Source organism: Tetrao urogallus (genome assembly GCF_951394365.1).
Source record: "Tetrao urogallus genome assembly, chromosome: 27".
NCBI lineage: Eukaryota > Metazoa > Chordata > Aves > Galliformes > Phasianidae > Tetrao > Tetrao urogallus.
The window spans coordinates 1,382,179-1,398,179 of NC_136840.1; the positions used below are offsets into that span (position 1 = coordinate 1,382,179).

General features: G+C 62.4%; 1 protein-coding gene across 1 annotated transcript; it reads left to right on the forward strand.

Moving 5' to 3' along the window:
• Nucleotides 1–4,378: 4,378 nt before the first annotated feature.
• Nucleotides 4,379–16,000, forward strand: LOC306956088 (hexokinase-2-like; the record flags this gene model as incomplete). The annotated part of the gene is made up of 9 exons (XM_079547501.1): nt 4,379–4,441; nt 8,678–8,840; nt 12,736–12,884; nt 13,102–13,221; nt 14,528–14,623; nt 14,749–14,848; nt 15,038–15,221; nt 15,566–15,721; nt 15,838–16,000. Coding segments are annotated over 9 exons (1,194 nt in total), but the record flags the coding sequence as incomplete, so codon positions are not given.
• Between the last annotated feature and the right edge of the window lies 1 nt (nt 16,001).

Consider the following 16,001-nt stretch of genomic DNA (forward strand, 5'->3'; position numbering starts at 1 on the left):
AGAGCCGGCTTCCAGCTCCGTGCCTGCGCCCTCCCTGCACCAGGAGCCGATTTCTGCCTTTCCCTTCCCTCTGCGCGGCCGGGCTGGGGAACCTCACGGGGTCACGGTGGGGAAGAGATTCCTGCCGGCGCTGCCCTCCCGCCTCGTTAATCCCGTCTGATGGAATTAAGGAACCATCCGCAATAAACCTCTTTGCTCACAGCTCCTCTTCCGGAGCCGCGCGTGGCTGCGGTCACGTAGGGAGGGGGGTGTGGGGATGGCGGCCGCGTGTCCCCCCCCGGGGCAGGTAGCATCTCCACATTAAAGAGAAAGGGAAGGAGATGGGGGTTGGATTCGTCATCCGACCGCCGGCCGTGAAAAGCAACGTCAGCCCTCTGCGGCCACACGTGGGGCTGCGACGGCGCTGCCCCCAAGGACCCCGACCCACGCGTGGTGCGGCATCTCCGCTGCTCTGCAGCCCCGACCCACGGCGCCAGGGATTAGAGCCGTGCCCGGCCGCAATCCTGTCTTATCCCTGCCCTGCCCAGCCAATGGTCGCCCATCAGCTGCCATAAAGCGGCCACGCCGACGGCCAAAAGGCCCAAAAGTGCCGCCGAGATGGGGACCATGAGCACCGAGATGGGGACCATGAGCACCGAGATGGGGATGGCCGCCCAGATGGGGACGGGGAGCGGCGAGGCTGGGATGATGAGCGCTGAGATGGAAACGGCTGGGAGTGGGATGGTGGGCAGCGGGGTGCAGTCGGTGAGCGAGGAGATGGAGGTGATGAGCACCAAAAGGGGGACGATGGCCGCCGAGAGTGGGAGCGCTGGGAGCGGGATGGGGACAACGACTGAGATGGAGACGCTGAGCGACCAGGTGGAGACGGCGAGCATCGAGATGGGGGCGATGGCCATTGAGACCGGAACGGTGAGCAGCGGGATGGGGACGGTGACCAACGGGACCGAGATGGGGACAACGAGCAGCCGGATGGCAGCGATGGGCACCGAAAGGGGGACGATGAGCACCGAGATGGAGACAGGAGCCGAACGGGTGGCAAGCGGGACGGGCGGCGTGCAGGTAAGGGGCCGTGCCCCACGTCTGCAGGGACTGCTGCGCTTTGGGGTCGGCGCGAGGGACGCTCCGTCCCATCGGAAGCGGGGGGGGGAAGGGATTCCGGACTCTGATAACCCCGAATAATTGGAGGAAGGGGGCAGAGCCGCGCGGGGGCATTTCTGCGCACCGCTGCACAGCCTGCGGGTGGATTTGGGGAAGGCACGCGGCCGGGGCTGGGGGAGGCACTGCTGATGGCCGCAGGGCGCTGGGTGCCGATCTGTGGGGCTTTCCGGGAAGGAAGCAGCGTTGTGGGTGGAGATCAGAATGGGGGAGAAGCAGCTGCCGCTCTGTGGGTTTCACGTTCCTCCCCCCCCCCCCTCACCGTGTTGCCCCCTTGATGGCCATTGCTCTGTGGTGTCCCTGCGTCCCCAGAGCCATAGGGACCCCCCCCAAACCCGTAAGGGATCCCCCAAATCCATGGGGCACCTCCAGAGGCAAGGAGACCCCCCAAATCTATGGGGACTCTGCTGATTCAAAGGCAACTACAGAGCCATAGGGAGCCTCCAAATTATAGGGATCCCCCAAATCTGTAGGGCGTCTCCAGAGCCATAGGGACCCCGAGAGCCATAAGGGACTCCCCCCAAATCCATCGGGTTTGTGCAGAGCCATAACGGACTCCCAGAGCCATAGGGACCCCCAAATCCATGCAGATCCCCCAGGTCCATAAGGGATCCCCAGAGCCATAGGGACCCCCCGAATCCATTACAGAAACCCAGATCCACAAAGGAGCTCCAGATCCATAAGAGATCCCCAGATCCTTGAGGCACCCCAAAATCCAGAAGGGGACCCCCAGACCCATAGGGACCCCCAGACCCATAGGGATACACCGTGGGATGCCAGAGGGTTGGAATCCTTCCACCCTTGGGGACGTTCCTGAGGGTCTGGTCCTTCCTCTCCGTTTCCCCTCCACTTCCCCCCTTTTATTTCCCATTTCCCCTCCATATTTCCCCTCCAGTTTTCCACTTCTTATTCCTTCCTTTCTCCCCCCATTTCCCTTCATTCCCATTTCCCCCCCCTTTCGTTCCCCCATCCCTTCCCACTCCCCCCCAATCCCATTCATCCACCCCACATCATCCTTCACCCCAAAAAGCAGCGGGGACCCCGAGCCCAAAGGACGACCCAACGGGGCCACGGGGACGCAGACAGCCCCCAGATCCCACCGCCGCCTCAGGCACCCACTTATGGGGCAGCACTGGGGTGGGAGGGGATGGGGATTGGGATCCGGGGCTCCCCAGAGCTCGGAGCTGCGCTGTGGGGTGACGGCTGATGGGGTCTGACGGGTGCACACGGGTGGCTGAGCACGCAGCGCTGCACATTGCAGGCCATGTGACGGCGCACGGGGCCGTGGGGCGGGCGATGTGGGGCGCCGTGTGCGGACACGTGCCCCCCCTGCCCCCCCCTTCCATCCCATCCTACCCATCCCACCCCATAGACGTCCCTTCCCCACCACCCCGTGCATCTTCTCCCATCCCAAAGCGCTCACCCCATAGAAGCTCACCCCGTCTGTGCCCACCCCATAGACGCGTCTTTGTCCCATATACGCCCCCCACCCCATACATCCCCCCCAATGTGCCCCCCACCCCCTACGCACACCCACCCCACATACACCTCCACCACATGTATCCTCTCCCCCCACGCACCCACCTCATACATCCCTACCCCATATACACCCCCCCCGCGTCCCATACGCTCCCACCCCATAAACCCCCAGCTCCCAATACACCCCCACCCCATACGCACATCCCCTAAACACCCCCATCCCACAAGCCCACACACCCCCAACCCCCACCCCATAGACACCCCTCCTACACCCCCCCATCCCATACACACCCCCCAATCTCCCACCCTATATACACCCCCACCCCATAGATAGTCCCCCTACACACACCCCCATCCCATACTCACCCCCCGTCCTGTACTCCCCCCACCCCACACTAACCCCCACCCCATACATACCCCCTAAACACACACCCCCACCCCACCCATCCCACAGCCCCCCAGCCCCACACCCCCACCCGATACATACCCCCATACACCCCCCGCATCCCATACACGCACACACCCCCACTCCCCCACCCCATACACACCCCCACCCCATAGATAGTCCTCCTACACACACCCCCACCCCACCTATCCCATACCCCCCCACCCCATAGACACCCCCCATACACTACACACCCCCCCACCCCATAGACAGGCCCCCTACACCCCCCCATGCCTATACGCACCTCCCCAACCCCACACTCCCACCCCATACACCCCTCCCACACACACACACCCCCCAGCCCACCACCCCATATAAACCCCCGCCCCACAGATAGCCCCCCTGCACACACTCCCATCCCATACAGCCCCCCCGCCCCATATACACCCCCCAACCTCACACCCCATGTACACCCCTAACTCATAGAGCCCCCCTATGCACCCCCCCACCCCACCATCCCACACCCCCTCACCCCACAGATAGCCCCCCTACACACACCCCCATCCCATACACACACACCCCACCAACCCCCCACCACATATACACCCCCACATACATCCCCCAACCCCACAACCCCCCCATACACCCCCCCACCCCATACAGAGCCCCCCTACACACACCCCCACCCCACCCCATACACACCCCCCACACAACCACCCCCACCCCATACAAACCCCCATACACAGCACCCCATCTTATACACACCCCCCACCCCCCCACCCCACACACACCCCCACCCCATAGATAGCCCTCTTCACCCCCCCACCCCTAAGCACTCCCCCCCACCCATCCCACACCCCCCCACCCCATACACCCCCCCTACGCACCCCCCCCACCCCATACACACACACACACACACACATCTCCACCCCATACCCACCCCCACCCCACAGCCGGTCCTCCCTGCGCACACCCCCACCGCACCCCATACACACCCCCCAAACACGCACCCCGACCCCATAGACGGACCCCCTACACACACCCGCACCCCATACACCCCCCCCCCCCCGCAACTCCCCCACCCCATAAACACCCCCACCCCATAGCTAAGCCCCCCCTACACCCCCCCTACCCCACACCCCCCCCACTCCCCACGCTCTTACAGCGCCCCCTAGCGGCGCCCCGTCCCTCGGGGGGGTCCCACACCCTCTCTGTTCCTCCAATGGAGGAGCGGCTGCGGCGCGGCGTCACGGGGCGGGGGGCGGGGGGGGGGCCGGGAAACTCCTCAATGAGGCTCAGCGCGACGGGCGGGATCGGCGCACCGCACCGCACCGCTCCGCACCGCACCGCACCGCCGACATGATCGCGTCCCATCTGCTCGCGTACTTCTTCACGGAACTCAACCACGACCAGGCGCAGAAGGTGGGCGGGGGGAGAGGGGAGTTGGAAGTGGAGGGCAAAGCGGGGGGAGGAATGGAGAGGTGAAAAGGGGAGGGGGTGTCGGAAGAGGGGAGGGGTGGAAGGGTGAAAAGAAAGGAGGGGAAAGAGGGAGGAAGGGGGAGAGAAAGGAGGGAAGTGGGGAAAAATGGAAAGGTGGGAAGGGGAAAAGTGGGAAGGGGAAACGAGGGAAGGGGAAAAGGGGAAAGGAAAAAAGCGAAAACGAAATGGGGGGAGAAAAGGAAAAGGGGAAAAAAGGGAGAGGGGAAAAAAAGGGGGAAAGGAAAGGAGGAAAAAGAGGAAGGAGAAAAAATGAAACAAGGGAAAAAAAAGGGGGGAAAGCGGCAAAAAAAGGAGAAAAAATAGGAAAAAAGAAAACGAAAGTAAAAACGGGGGGGAGGGGGCGATAAAAACGGAGGGAAAAGAGGAAGAAATGGAAGAAAAGAGGAAGAAAGGCGGAAAAAAGAGCGGCGGCGCCGGCGCTGTCCCCGCGTGGCCGTGGGCGGGCTGAGCGCTGCCGCCGTGCGGGACGTGCCCCGCGTGTCCCTGCGTGGCCCCGCGGCGGGGGGGGACCGGGCCGGGCCGGGGGGGTCCTGAGGGATGCGGGGGGGCGAAACGCGGTGGGATTCGGGGAACGGAGCGGCGCCTGGGCTGAGCGCGGCTTCTTTGTTCGGACGGAGCATCGCGTGGTGGATGCGGGGCGGGGGGCGGGGGGGGGGGGATGGGGGTCCTATGGGCTCCTGTGGGGTCCTATGGGGGGGTGCGGGGGGGGCGAAGATGGGGAGGAGAGCGGAGCGCCACGCTGGCCGAGTTCGGTAGGAAGTGAAGAAAAGGCGCGGGGGGGGAGGAAGGAAAAAAAGAAGTGCCGAAAGTGCCCGAGGAGCTCCGATGGAGGGGGGGGGCGGCGGGGGGGGGCACGTGGAGAGGGTTGTGTAACGCCGGGAGGGGGGGGAAGAGAAGGGGGGGGGTCCGGAGGCGCTGCCGTTGCGGTGCGGCTCCGTCCGGTTATGGGGCGGCGGAGCGCCGGGGGGGTGCGGGGCTGGAAGCGGTGTTTTGGGGGGGGGGGGGGGGGGTCGGTGTTTGGGGCTGGGGGGGGTCGGCGCCGCAAGGCAGAGCTGCGCTATAGGGGATCCGATGGGGCGGGAAATGCGGGCTTTGCGGGTTGGTTCCGTTCCGTTGGGTCGCGTTTTCAGACCGAATTTGGGGGAGGGGGAGGGGGCTGCGGATTCCGAAATGCCCCGAAGGTGGGACAGAACCCAAAACCCACAACCTGCACGGGGGGGGGGGAGCGGGGGGAGCGGCCCCACGTGCCCCTCATTGAGCTCCTGGGGGCTTCGTCGGGTCCTGGGGGCAGCGGGGAAGCAATGGGATGGCAGTGGGGTGGCTGACAGCGGGGTAAAGTGACAGTGGGGTGACTCAGTTGAGGTGACAGCGGGGTGGCTGACAGCCAGCGGCGAGTTCATGACTCCCAGCACAAACACTGGGGCTGTCAGCTTTCTTTCTTCCCCCAGACTTGTCTTCATTCTCCCCCCTCCCCCCATCCCCAATAGGGGCTGTGTGACTGCGGGGTCCTGGGAACGGCCCCTCCTCATCCCAGCAGTGGGACAGACAGACAGACAGACAGAGAGACAGACAGACAGATTCCTCCTTCCATCGCCTTGAGGGATTTTGGGGGCAGATTTAAAGAGCATCCCCTGCAGATGATGAGGATGGGGGGCAAGGAAGAGTGGGCAGGGCTGGGGATGGGGGAGTGGGGCTGATAAAGGGTGAATGGGGCTGATAAGGGATGGATGGGGCTGGGGATGGGGGAGTGGGGCTGAAGAGGGGTGAATGGGGCTGAAGGAAGGAAGGAAGGAAGGAAGGATGGATGGACGGATGGATGGATGGGGCTGAGGAAGGGTGAGTGGGGCTGAGGAAGGATGGATGGGGCTGGGGATGGATGGATGAGGCTGAAGAAGGGTGAGAGGGGCTGAGGAAGGGTCAGTGGGGCCAAGCAGGGATGGGTGGGTGGATGGCGCTGAGGATGGATGGATGGGGCCAAGGTAGGGTGAGTGGGGCTGGGGATGAATGTATGGGGCTGAAGAGGAAGTGGGGCTGAGAAATGATGAGTGGGGCTGAAGAGGGGTGAATGGGGCCGAAGGAAGGATGGACGGGTGAGTGGAGCTGAGGATGGGTGAGTGGGGCTGGGCAGGGGTGAGTGGGGCCGAGGAGGAACGAATGGGGCCGAGGAAGGATGAGCGGAGCCAAGGAAGGATTGGCGGATGGATGGAGCTGAGGAATGGGGAGTGGGGCTGAGGAAGGGTCAGTGGGGCCAGGCAGGGATGGGAGGGATGGATGAGGCTGAGGACGGATGGATGGGGCCGAGAAATTGGGTGCAGGGCTGGGGAGGAGGAACCGGCCGAGCAGGAACGCGGTGACTCAGCCTGGCTGGAAGTGACTCCGGGCTGCGTCACGGGGGCTCGGCTGCGCTGTGGGGTCACAGCGTGCACACGTGGGGTGGTGAGGATGTGGGGCTGCGGGGTCACAGCGGCAGCGTGGCCTTCGTCACCTTCCGGGATGGGAGAATGGGGTCAGCGCTCCCCAAAGCTGCGGGGTTTTATGGGGTGAGGGGTTGGGTAAGAGCTGGGAGGGGGTCTGGGGGGGGGGGGGGGGGGGGGTTCCCACGCTCGGTGCTTTGGGTTCTGTGCAGCTCGGGGTTAAAGCCCGCCCGGCCCAGATGCGGTTTTCATGCATAAGAGCTGTTTGTCTTCCCCCGGTGCCAAAAAGTGAAAGAATCTGCCCAGAAAGGCGCAGCCTCGGCTCCTTCTGCAACTGTGGGGCCCCGGGGGGGTGATTGGAGATGGGAGGGGTGGCAGCTGCTCCGGAGATAACACAAAAAAACGGAACCAAAAGCAGCGCCCTTCCTATGGGGAGGGGGAGGGGAAAAGGCCGGGGGGGGGAGAGGAGGGGGGGTGAGGGGGAAGTGGGTGCTGGGTGCCCTGACCCGGCTGAGCCGGGTGGGATGGGCGCTGAGTTTGGAGGAGAAGATGATCCTGGGTTTAAAAGGGCTTTGGGGATTAAAGGAAGGTGACCCCGCGCCTGGTGACGCCGCGGGGGGCGCAGGGGGGACGGAGCCGTACGTGCATGCAGACAGGTGAGCTGAGCCCCGTGGGTGGGGTTTCCTTCTGAGTTGGCCGCTGCCCTTTAATTAGCGGGTAGGGAAGGGTCATGGGGCCAGGGCACAGCCTGGCCGTCTGTCTGTCTGCACGCCTCCCGCCGTCCGTCCGTCCCTGCCCCGCTCGGATGGGAGCTGGCAGCCGGCTCAGGGACGAGGCGTTCCGTTCCGAGTTGCTCTGATGCTGCACGCGGGGCGAGCAGCTGCCGGCTGCCCTCCCTGCGGGGCCCCGCGCCGAATCCTCGCCACCGGCATCCCCTGCGCAGCGCTGCGTCCCGCCGACCGAGGAGTCACTCCCAGCCCCACGGCTGGGGATCCAACCCCAGTTTGGGGTGGCGGAGGTTGAGCTGGGCTGTGCCAGCGTGTTTGGGCGCCTGCAGGTGGGGGTTCTGGGGCCACCTGTGGGACTGGGATTCTCTTAGGCTGCCTGTAGGGCTGGGCTTCCCTTGGGCCTCCTGTAGAATTCATTCTTTGGGGCCACCTGTAGGGCTGGGCTTCCCTTGGGCCGCCTGTGGAGTCGGACTTGTCTTGAGCCACTGCGGGGCTGGACGTCTCTTTGGCCACCCCAGGTTTGGGCTTCTTTTGGGCCACCTGCAGGGTTGAGCATCTTTTGGACCATCTGTAGGGTTGAGCTTCATTTCGGCCACCTGTAGGGTTGGGTTTCTCTAGGGCCGCCTTCGATTTGGGCTTCTCTTGGGCCACCTGTAGGGCTGAGCTTCTCTTGGGCCACCTGTAGAGTCAGACTTGTCTTGAGCTGCTGTGGGGCTGGATGCCTCTTTGGCCACTGTGGGGCTGGACGCCTCTTTGGCCTCTGTGGGGCTGGACGCCGCTTTGGCCTCTGTGGGGCTGGACGCCGCTTTGGCCACTGGGGCTGGATTTCTCTTGGGCCACCTTGGGGTTGAGTTGCAGGGCAGCTCCGGGTGCTGGGGCAGACGAGTGGCAGCAGTTCTCCACGCACACCGCTGTCGTGCCCTGCTGTGGGCGACCCGCTCCCACCCTCCAGCTGCAGCGTCGTCCCCGCATCCCCCAGCCCCACTGCTCACCCTCTGCCCCTCCGTGCCCCACAGGTGGACAAGTACCTGTACCACATGCGGCTCTCCGAGGACACGCTGCAGGAGGTGTCCGAACGCTTCCGCAAGGAGATGGAGAAGGGGTTGGGTGCTGACACCAACCCCACCGCCTCCGTCAAGATGCTGCCCTCCTTCGTCAGGTCCACCCCAGACGGCACAGGTACGGCGCCGTGGGGCAGCTCGCGCCCCTCTGGGCTGGGTGCAACCGGGGTGGGGGTCTCCTTCAGACCGAGGGGCTCCTGGTGGCCGTGGGCTGCGGGCGGCCCTCCTGTGCGCCGTGCTGGCAGGATGAGGTGGTCACGGGTCGGATCATCGCTTCTCATTAGCGCTGAATGCGATGGGGACCGCGTGAGGAGGCAGCTGACAATGCCGCCTTTCTGCTCCCTTCCCACACGCCTCTCATCCTCCCCGAGGGACCGGCGCCTCTTGGCCGGGGGGGGCACGGCTCCACTTTGGGCTCCCATCAGTGCATCCGACGCCGAACGACTTCCTGGTGCGGTCGTTGGGTGCAGATGCTCCCAGAACCCTCCTGTGGGGTCCTCATAAAACCTGATGGGGGAAAAGCGAAGAACGCTGGGAGCTGGTGGGAAATCGGGGAGTTGTAGAACTGCAGAATGGATGGGTTGGAAGGGTCCTGAAAGATCGCAGAGCCGTGGGATGATTGGGTTGAAAGGGTCTTTGAAGAGCTTAGAGCCATGGAATGGATGGGTTGGAAGGGTCCTTAAAGGTCACAGAACCATCGAGTGTTGGGTTGGAAGGGTCCTTAAAGGTCACAGAGCCATCGAGTGTTGGGTTGGAAGGGTCCTTAAAGGTCACAGAACCATCGAGTGTTGGGTTGGAAGGGTCCTTAAAGATCACAGAGCCATCGAGTGTTGGGTTGGAAGAGTCCTTAAAGATCACAGAGCCATGGAGTGTTGGGTTGGAAGGGTCCTTAAAGGTCACAGAACCATCAAGTGTTGGGTTGGAAGGGTCCTTAAAGATCACAGAGCCATCAAGTGTTGGGTTGGAAGGGTCCTTAAAGATCACAGAGCCATCAAGTGTTGGGTTGGAAGGGTCCTTTAAAGAGCATCGAGCCACTGAATGGAGGAGTTCAAAGGGACTTCAAAGTCACAGACCCATGGGATGGTTTGGGTCAGAAGGGTCCTTAGAGGTCACACAACCATTGGGTGGTTGGGTTGGACAGGTCCTTAAAGATGGTGTAGGTCCAGCCCTGCCATGGTAAACTCACCCACCCCCACCCGCGGCGTTCCTGCCCCACTCACAGCCGTGCGTCCAGCCGCACTCTGTGCATGACGGACGCTTGGCCCAGCACGGGCCGTCCTTCCCAGCAGCTGCCGAGCCATCATTTGGAGCAACCCCAACACAGCGATCCCAAAGCATCGCTGCCACGCTGCCTCTCCTCCCGGCCGGGACGGGGTGCTCTGCAGGGCTCAGACCTCCAGGGTCGGCGTCACCTCCTGGATTATGCTGGATGAGAGGGCTTACGCAGCCAGCGGGTCAGGCTGAGATGTAGGGGGAGGGCACGAGATGTGGGGCAAGGACACGAGATGAAGGGCAAGGACACGAGATGAAGGGCAAGGACACGAGATGAAGGGTGTGGGCCTGAGATGTCGGATGAGGCACGGCTCCGCACCAGAGGAGCCGAGCTCTGCTGTCTGTGCGCCTCGGCGCTGCTTTCCGCACAGCTCTGCTGCAGGGGCAGGGAAGCAGTGCTTATCTTTGGGCCCTTTGCAGAGAGCAAACAGCCCCCGGCGGTGAGCCGCGCTGTGAGCCGCGCTGTTTGCTTTCCTGTTTGCTTGCGTCTTATCGCGGCGCGAGGCAGCGCCTGGAGCCCCAACCTCCGGGGGTGTGGGGTGGAAACCGGAGCTCTGCGGCTCCGACCTGCGCACGGCGAGGTTCCTTGGCTGCTGGGATCTGCTTTCCTGGATCTGTGCCCCGGGCGCCGTCCTTGTCCCCACTTCCCTGCACACGGCGATGTCCTCAAGGCTCCGTGATGTCACCAGCCGTGTCTCTGTGCAAACTGGTGTCACGAAGGCTCCACGAAGTCACCATCCACGTCCCCACCGCAAACACCAGCATTGTGAAGGCGCCGTGCAACCGCCACTGCAGTGTCCGCGTCTCCATGCACACCGATGTCACGAAGTCTCCATGAAGTCACAGTCCGTGTCCCCACGTCCCTGTGCACACCAGTGTCACAGAGGCTCCATGAAGCCACCGTCTGTGTCCCCACGTCCCCACGCGCTCCGATGTCACAGAGGTTCTGTGGAGCCACCATCCATGTCCCCACGCACAGTGACATCACGAAGGCTCCATGATGTCACCATCCGTGTCCCCATGTCCCTGCAAGCCCTGATGTCATGAAGGCTCCATGAAGTCACCATCCATGTCCCCATGTCCCCGCACACACGGGTGTCACAAATGCTCCATGGAGCCACCATCTATGTCCCCACGCACAGTGACATCACGAAGGCTCCATGATGTCACCGTCTGTGTCCCCATGTCTGTGCCCACCAATGTCATGAAGGCTCCATGTCACCATCCATGTCCCCGTGTCCCTGCAAACCTTGATGTCATGAAGGCTCCGTGAAGCCACCAATCATCTCCCCACATCCCTGCACAAAACACCGATGTCACGAAGTCTCCATGAAGCCACCACGTTTCCATGCACACACAGACCTCACAAAGGCTCCATTAAGTCACCGTCCATGTCCCCATGTCCCCATGCTCACCAATGTCACGAAGGCTCCGTGAAGTCACCATCTGTGTCCCCACTTCTGCGCACCCCGACATCTTGAAGGCTCCATGAAGCCACCACCGCAGTGTCCGTGTCCCTGTGTCTCCACGCACATCGATATCACAAAGGCTCCATGAAGCCACCATCTGTCCCCGTGTCCCCATCCTTGTCCCCACGTCCCCACGCACTCCAATGTCACAGAGGTTCCATGGAGCCACCATCCATGTCCCTGCGCACGGTGACATCACGAAGGCTCCATGACGTCACCATCCGTGTCTCCATGTCCCCATGCTTGCCAGTGTCACAGACGCTCCATGAAGTCACCGTCCGTGTCCCCACGTCCCCACACACGCTGATGTCAGCACGCTCCATGAGGTCACCACGTGTCCCCACGCACCCCCCACCCAATCCCCCCTTCAGACACCGGTGTGCCACCGAACGCTGCTTTCTGTCCCCACCTTCCGCCACCCCGCAGCTCTCGCTCTTGTCCCCAATCCTGCTGGGCCGAAATGCACGCGGAGGGACGGGGGCCGGCCTGCAGCCACGTGCCAGCAGCTCTGCGGATTGCTGGGCTGCGTTCCCAGAGCAGCGCTCGGATTTCCTCCGAAAGCATCTCCTCTGCTGGGCGACGCTGTGGAAGGGCAGAGCGTGGGGAAGGGCTGGGGAGCTCTCTTGGGATTCTTGCGTCAGCCTACGGGAATGGCTCTGGTGCTGCGACCTTACAGGACCTGCAGCGCTGCGGGGTCACCCCGTGGTTTTTGGGGTAACCTCTGTGGGGTTTGGGGGTTCAGCCCTGTAGAGTTTGGGGCTAACACGCATAGTTTTGGGGTTTGATTTCATGGTTTCGGGGCTAACCCCTATGGAGTTCTGGGGTTCACTGCAGTTGAGTTTTGGGGTTAATCCCTGCGGGTTTGGGGCTGACCTTTGTGGAGTTTTGGGCCAGCCCCTGTGGTTTTGGGGTTCACCTCTGTGGATTTCTGGGATTCAATCCTGTGGTTTTAGGGCTAACTCCTGTAGAATTTGGGCGTTCAGCCCCGTGGTTTTGGGGCTCATCCCCATACAGTTCTGGGGCTAACTCTTGTACAGTTTTGGGATTCACCCCTGTAGAGTTTTGGGGCTAATCCCCGTCATTTTGGGGCTGAGTGCTGTAGAGTTTTGGGGCTAACTCCTGTGCTTTTGGGGCTCAGCCCTGTACAGTTTGGAGTTCACCCCTGTGGAGTTTCGGGGTTTATTCCTGTAGAATTTTGGGGTTAATCTCCGTGGTTTTGGGGCTCACCCCTGTGGTTTGAGTTTGGGTTCACCCCTGGCTTTCTCTTCCCAGAGGACGGAGACTTCTTGGCGCTGGACCTCGGTGGCACCAATTTCCGCGTGCTGCGGGTGAAGGTGTCCGACAACGGCCTGCAGAAGGTGGAGATGGAGAGCCAGATCTATGAGATCCACGAGGAGCTCATGCGAGGCAGCGGGATGCAGGTGGGCCTCCCCCCTTCTCCGTTTTCCTCCCCAAAAGGAACATCCACCCACAGTGGGGCAGTAGTCCAGACAACGCCGCGACGTCCTTCGAGATGCCAAGATGTCCTTCGAGATGCCAAGATGTCCTTTGAGATGCTGGGATGTTCTCTGAGGTGCTGGGATGTCTGTCGAGACACCAAGATGTCACCGTTGCTCATCCTCAGCCGTTGCCTTTCAGCTCTTTGACCACATCGCTGAGTGCCTGGCCAACTTCATGGAGAAGCTGAACATCAAGGAGAAGAAGCTGCCCCTCGGCTTCACCTTCTCCTTCCCGTGTCACCAGACCAAGCTGGATGAGGTGGGTGAGGGATGTGGGGGGCCGAGGGGTGACGTTCTGTGCAGGATTGGGTGGCTGTGCCCCGGTGGGGTCACACCTGGAGCACTGGGGGCCGTTGGAGCACCGGAAGAAGGACCTAAAAGCATCTAATGGTATCCAAAGGCGGGCCAGGAGGATGGAGAAGGGGGGTGAGGGCAACGTGTGTAGGGAGAAGATCCCTTGGGTTCAGCGCAGAGAAGAGGCTGAGGGAAGGCCTACAGTCACCTCTTGGACCTACAGCCCCTCATAACCCTACAGCCCCATGTGGCCCTACAGCCCTACATGACCCTACAGCTCCCCATGGCCCTACAGCTCCTCGTGGCTCTACAGCCCCTCACCACCCTACAGCCCTACATCGCCCTCATGGCCTTACAGTCGTCTCGTGGCCCTAAAGCCCCACGTGGCCCTGCAGCCATGTGAATGACCCTTTGCGGCCATCTCGGCGATCCCGGTGGCTCCCATGGGACACAGAGCTCTCTGTGCCTCTCTCATTGTGCTCTCGGCGAGCAGCTGCTGCTGCTGGATGAAGGCATGGGGCAGCAGCTGCCTGCAGCCCGGCAGCCCCGGGGACGTGCCGAGCACCACATCGGCACCAGCGACCTCGCTGGGCACATCGCACACCGCCACCTCCTGCTTCCCAGGGCTCACCCCATGTGGGGTCGGCTGGTGGGCAGCTCCACGGCACGGCAGCGGCTCGGCACGTCTGCAGCTCCATTCCGAGGTGCCGGAAGTCGTGTTCCTATGACTGCGGTGACGGGTGAGACCCCGTCCCACCGGTGCCCTCCGCGTGCATCAGAGCCGGTTTTGCTGCAGGGCTCCATGAAGCCAAGAGCTGAGGTCACGTCCCTCTGCCGGCGGCAGGGAGCCGATGACTCACGTGCCTGTGGCCATAAACTGGGACGTGGGAACCGCTGCAGATGCCGATGGCAGTGATAAGAGGGAGGGGCTGCCTGCAGAGCCGTGTCCGTCCCTGTGCTGGAGGAGGCTGGGCGGCTCTGACCTTCAGACGTGGGTTGGGTTGTAGTGAGCTTGAGCTGTGGGTTGGAGGGCCTGACCTTGAGCTGTGGGTTGGCTCTAATTTTGAGTTGTGGGTTGGTGGCCCTGACTTTGAGTTGTGGGTTGGTGGCTGACTTTGAGTTGTGTGTTGGTGGCTCTGATGTTGAGTTGTGTGTTGGTGGCTCTGACTTTGAGCAGCAGGTTGATGGTTCTGACCTTGAGGTGCAGTTTTGGATACGTGGTGGTGCGGGGTCCGGCTGAGCGTCCCCTTCTATCTCTTCCCCCAACACAGAGCATCCTTGTCAACTGGACAAAGGGATTCAAGTGCAGCAGCGTGGAGGGGAAGGACGTGGTGTCCCTGCTGCGCAAGGCCATCAAGAAGCGTGGGGTAAGGTGTCCCAGCTCCCAAAATCCCAGGATGGGACACACGGGACGCAACGCACGTCGTCACCGTGCAAGCGGAGACGCTGCGCTGCTCTTTGGTGGCACTCAGTGCCCCCTCCACCATTTTAGGACTTCGACATCGACATCGTGGCGGTGGTAAATGACACTGTTGGCACCATGATGTCCTGTGGCTATGATGACCAAAACTGTGAAGTCGGACTCATCGTGGGTAAGCGGGGCTGAGCACAGGGATTTTGGTGGGTTGCGTGGTGTAACTGGGGCTGAGCACAGGGATTCTGGTGGGTTGCGTGGTGTAACTGGGGCTGAGTGCGGGGATTCTGGTGGGTTGCGTGGTGTAACTGGGGAGGACAGGGGAGATCCGGCCTCCGATGCGAGCGGGTCTCCGTGCTCGGCGCAGGGACGGGCACCAACGCCTGCTACATGGAGGAGATGAGGCACATCGACCTGGTGGAGGGGGACGAGGGCCGGATGTGCATCAACATGGAGTGGGGCGCCTTCGGGGACGACGGCGTGCTCAATGACATCAGGACCGAGTTCGACCATGAGATAGACATGGGCTCGCTCAACCCTGGCAAGCAGCTGTAAGCAGATTCCTGGCTCTGCTCTGCGCCACGTTGCCCATCCTCCCATTGTGAGGGACCGGAGGGGTTGTCCCAGTTAACTGGGTCACAGTGTCCTCCGTCCCGCCAACGGGGACCGCGTGGGATTCGGGCTGGCACGTCCACCCAACGCCCGCTTCCCTTGCCAGCCCTGCGCTCGGGGCTGTCGATCCGCGTTTCCCCTGCCAACAAATCCATCAGCAATGAAAGGGAACACCACCACCTAATGTCCACAGCCCGGTCCTACAGAATTCCCATTCCGCAGACGGGAGGCGCGGTTGGGGTTAACGGTGGGGGTCCAACTGTGCACCTCTTGTGTTTGTGAGGTTCGAGAAGATGATCAGTGGGATGTACATGGGCGAGCTGGTGCGCCTCATCCTGGTGAAGATGGCCAAGGAGGGGCTTCTCTTCCGAGGGAAGCTCTCTTCGGATCTGCGCACCACTGGACACTTTGAGACCAGATTTGTCTCTGCTATCGAGAAGTGAGCGGGGGCTGGGTGTCTTTGTGGGGTCCCAACCCACCACCCGCTGGCTGGGGGAAGTGCTGGGCCCACAGCGGATTTCCAGGCACAGATGTCTTCTGTTCTTCGGTGTGCAGGGAGAAAGAGGGGCTGCAGAAAGCCCACGAGATCCTCACCAAACTGGGCCTGGAGCCGTCCCATGAGGACTGCCTGGCCACCCACCGCATCTGCCAGATCGTTTCCACCCGCTCGGCCAACCTCTGTGGGGCCACGCTGGCCGCCGTGCTGCGCCGCATCAAGG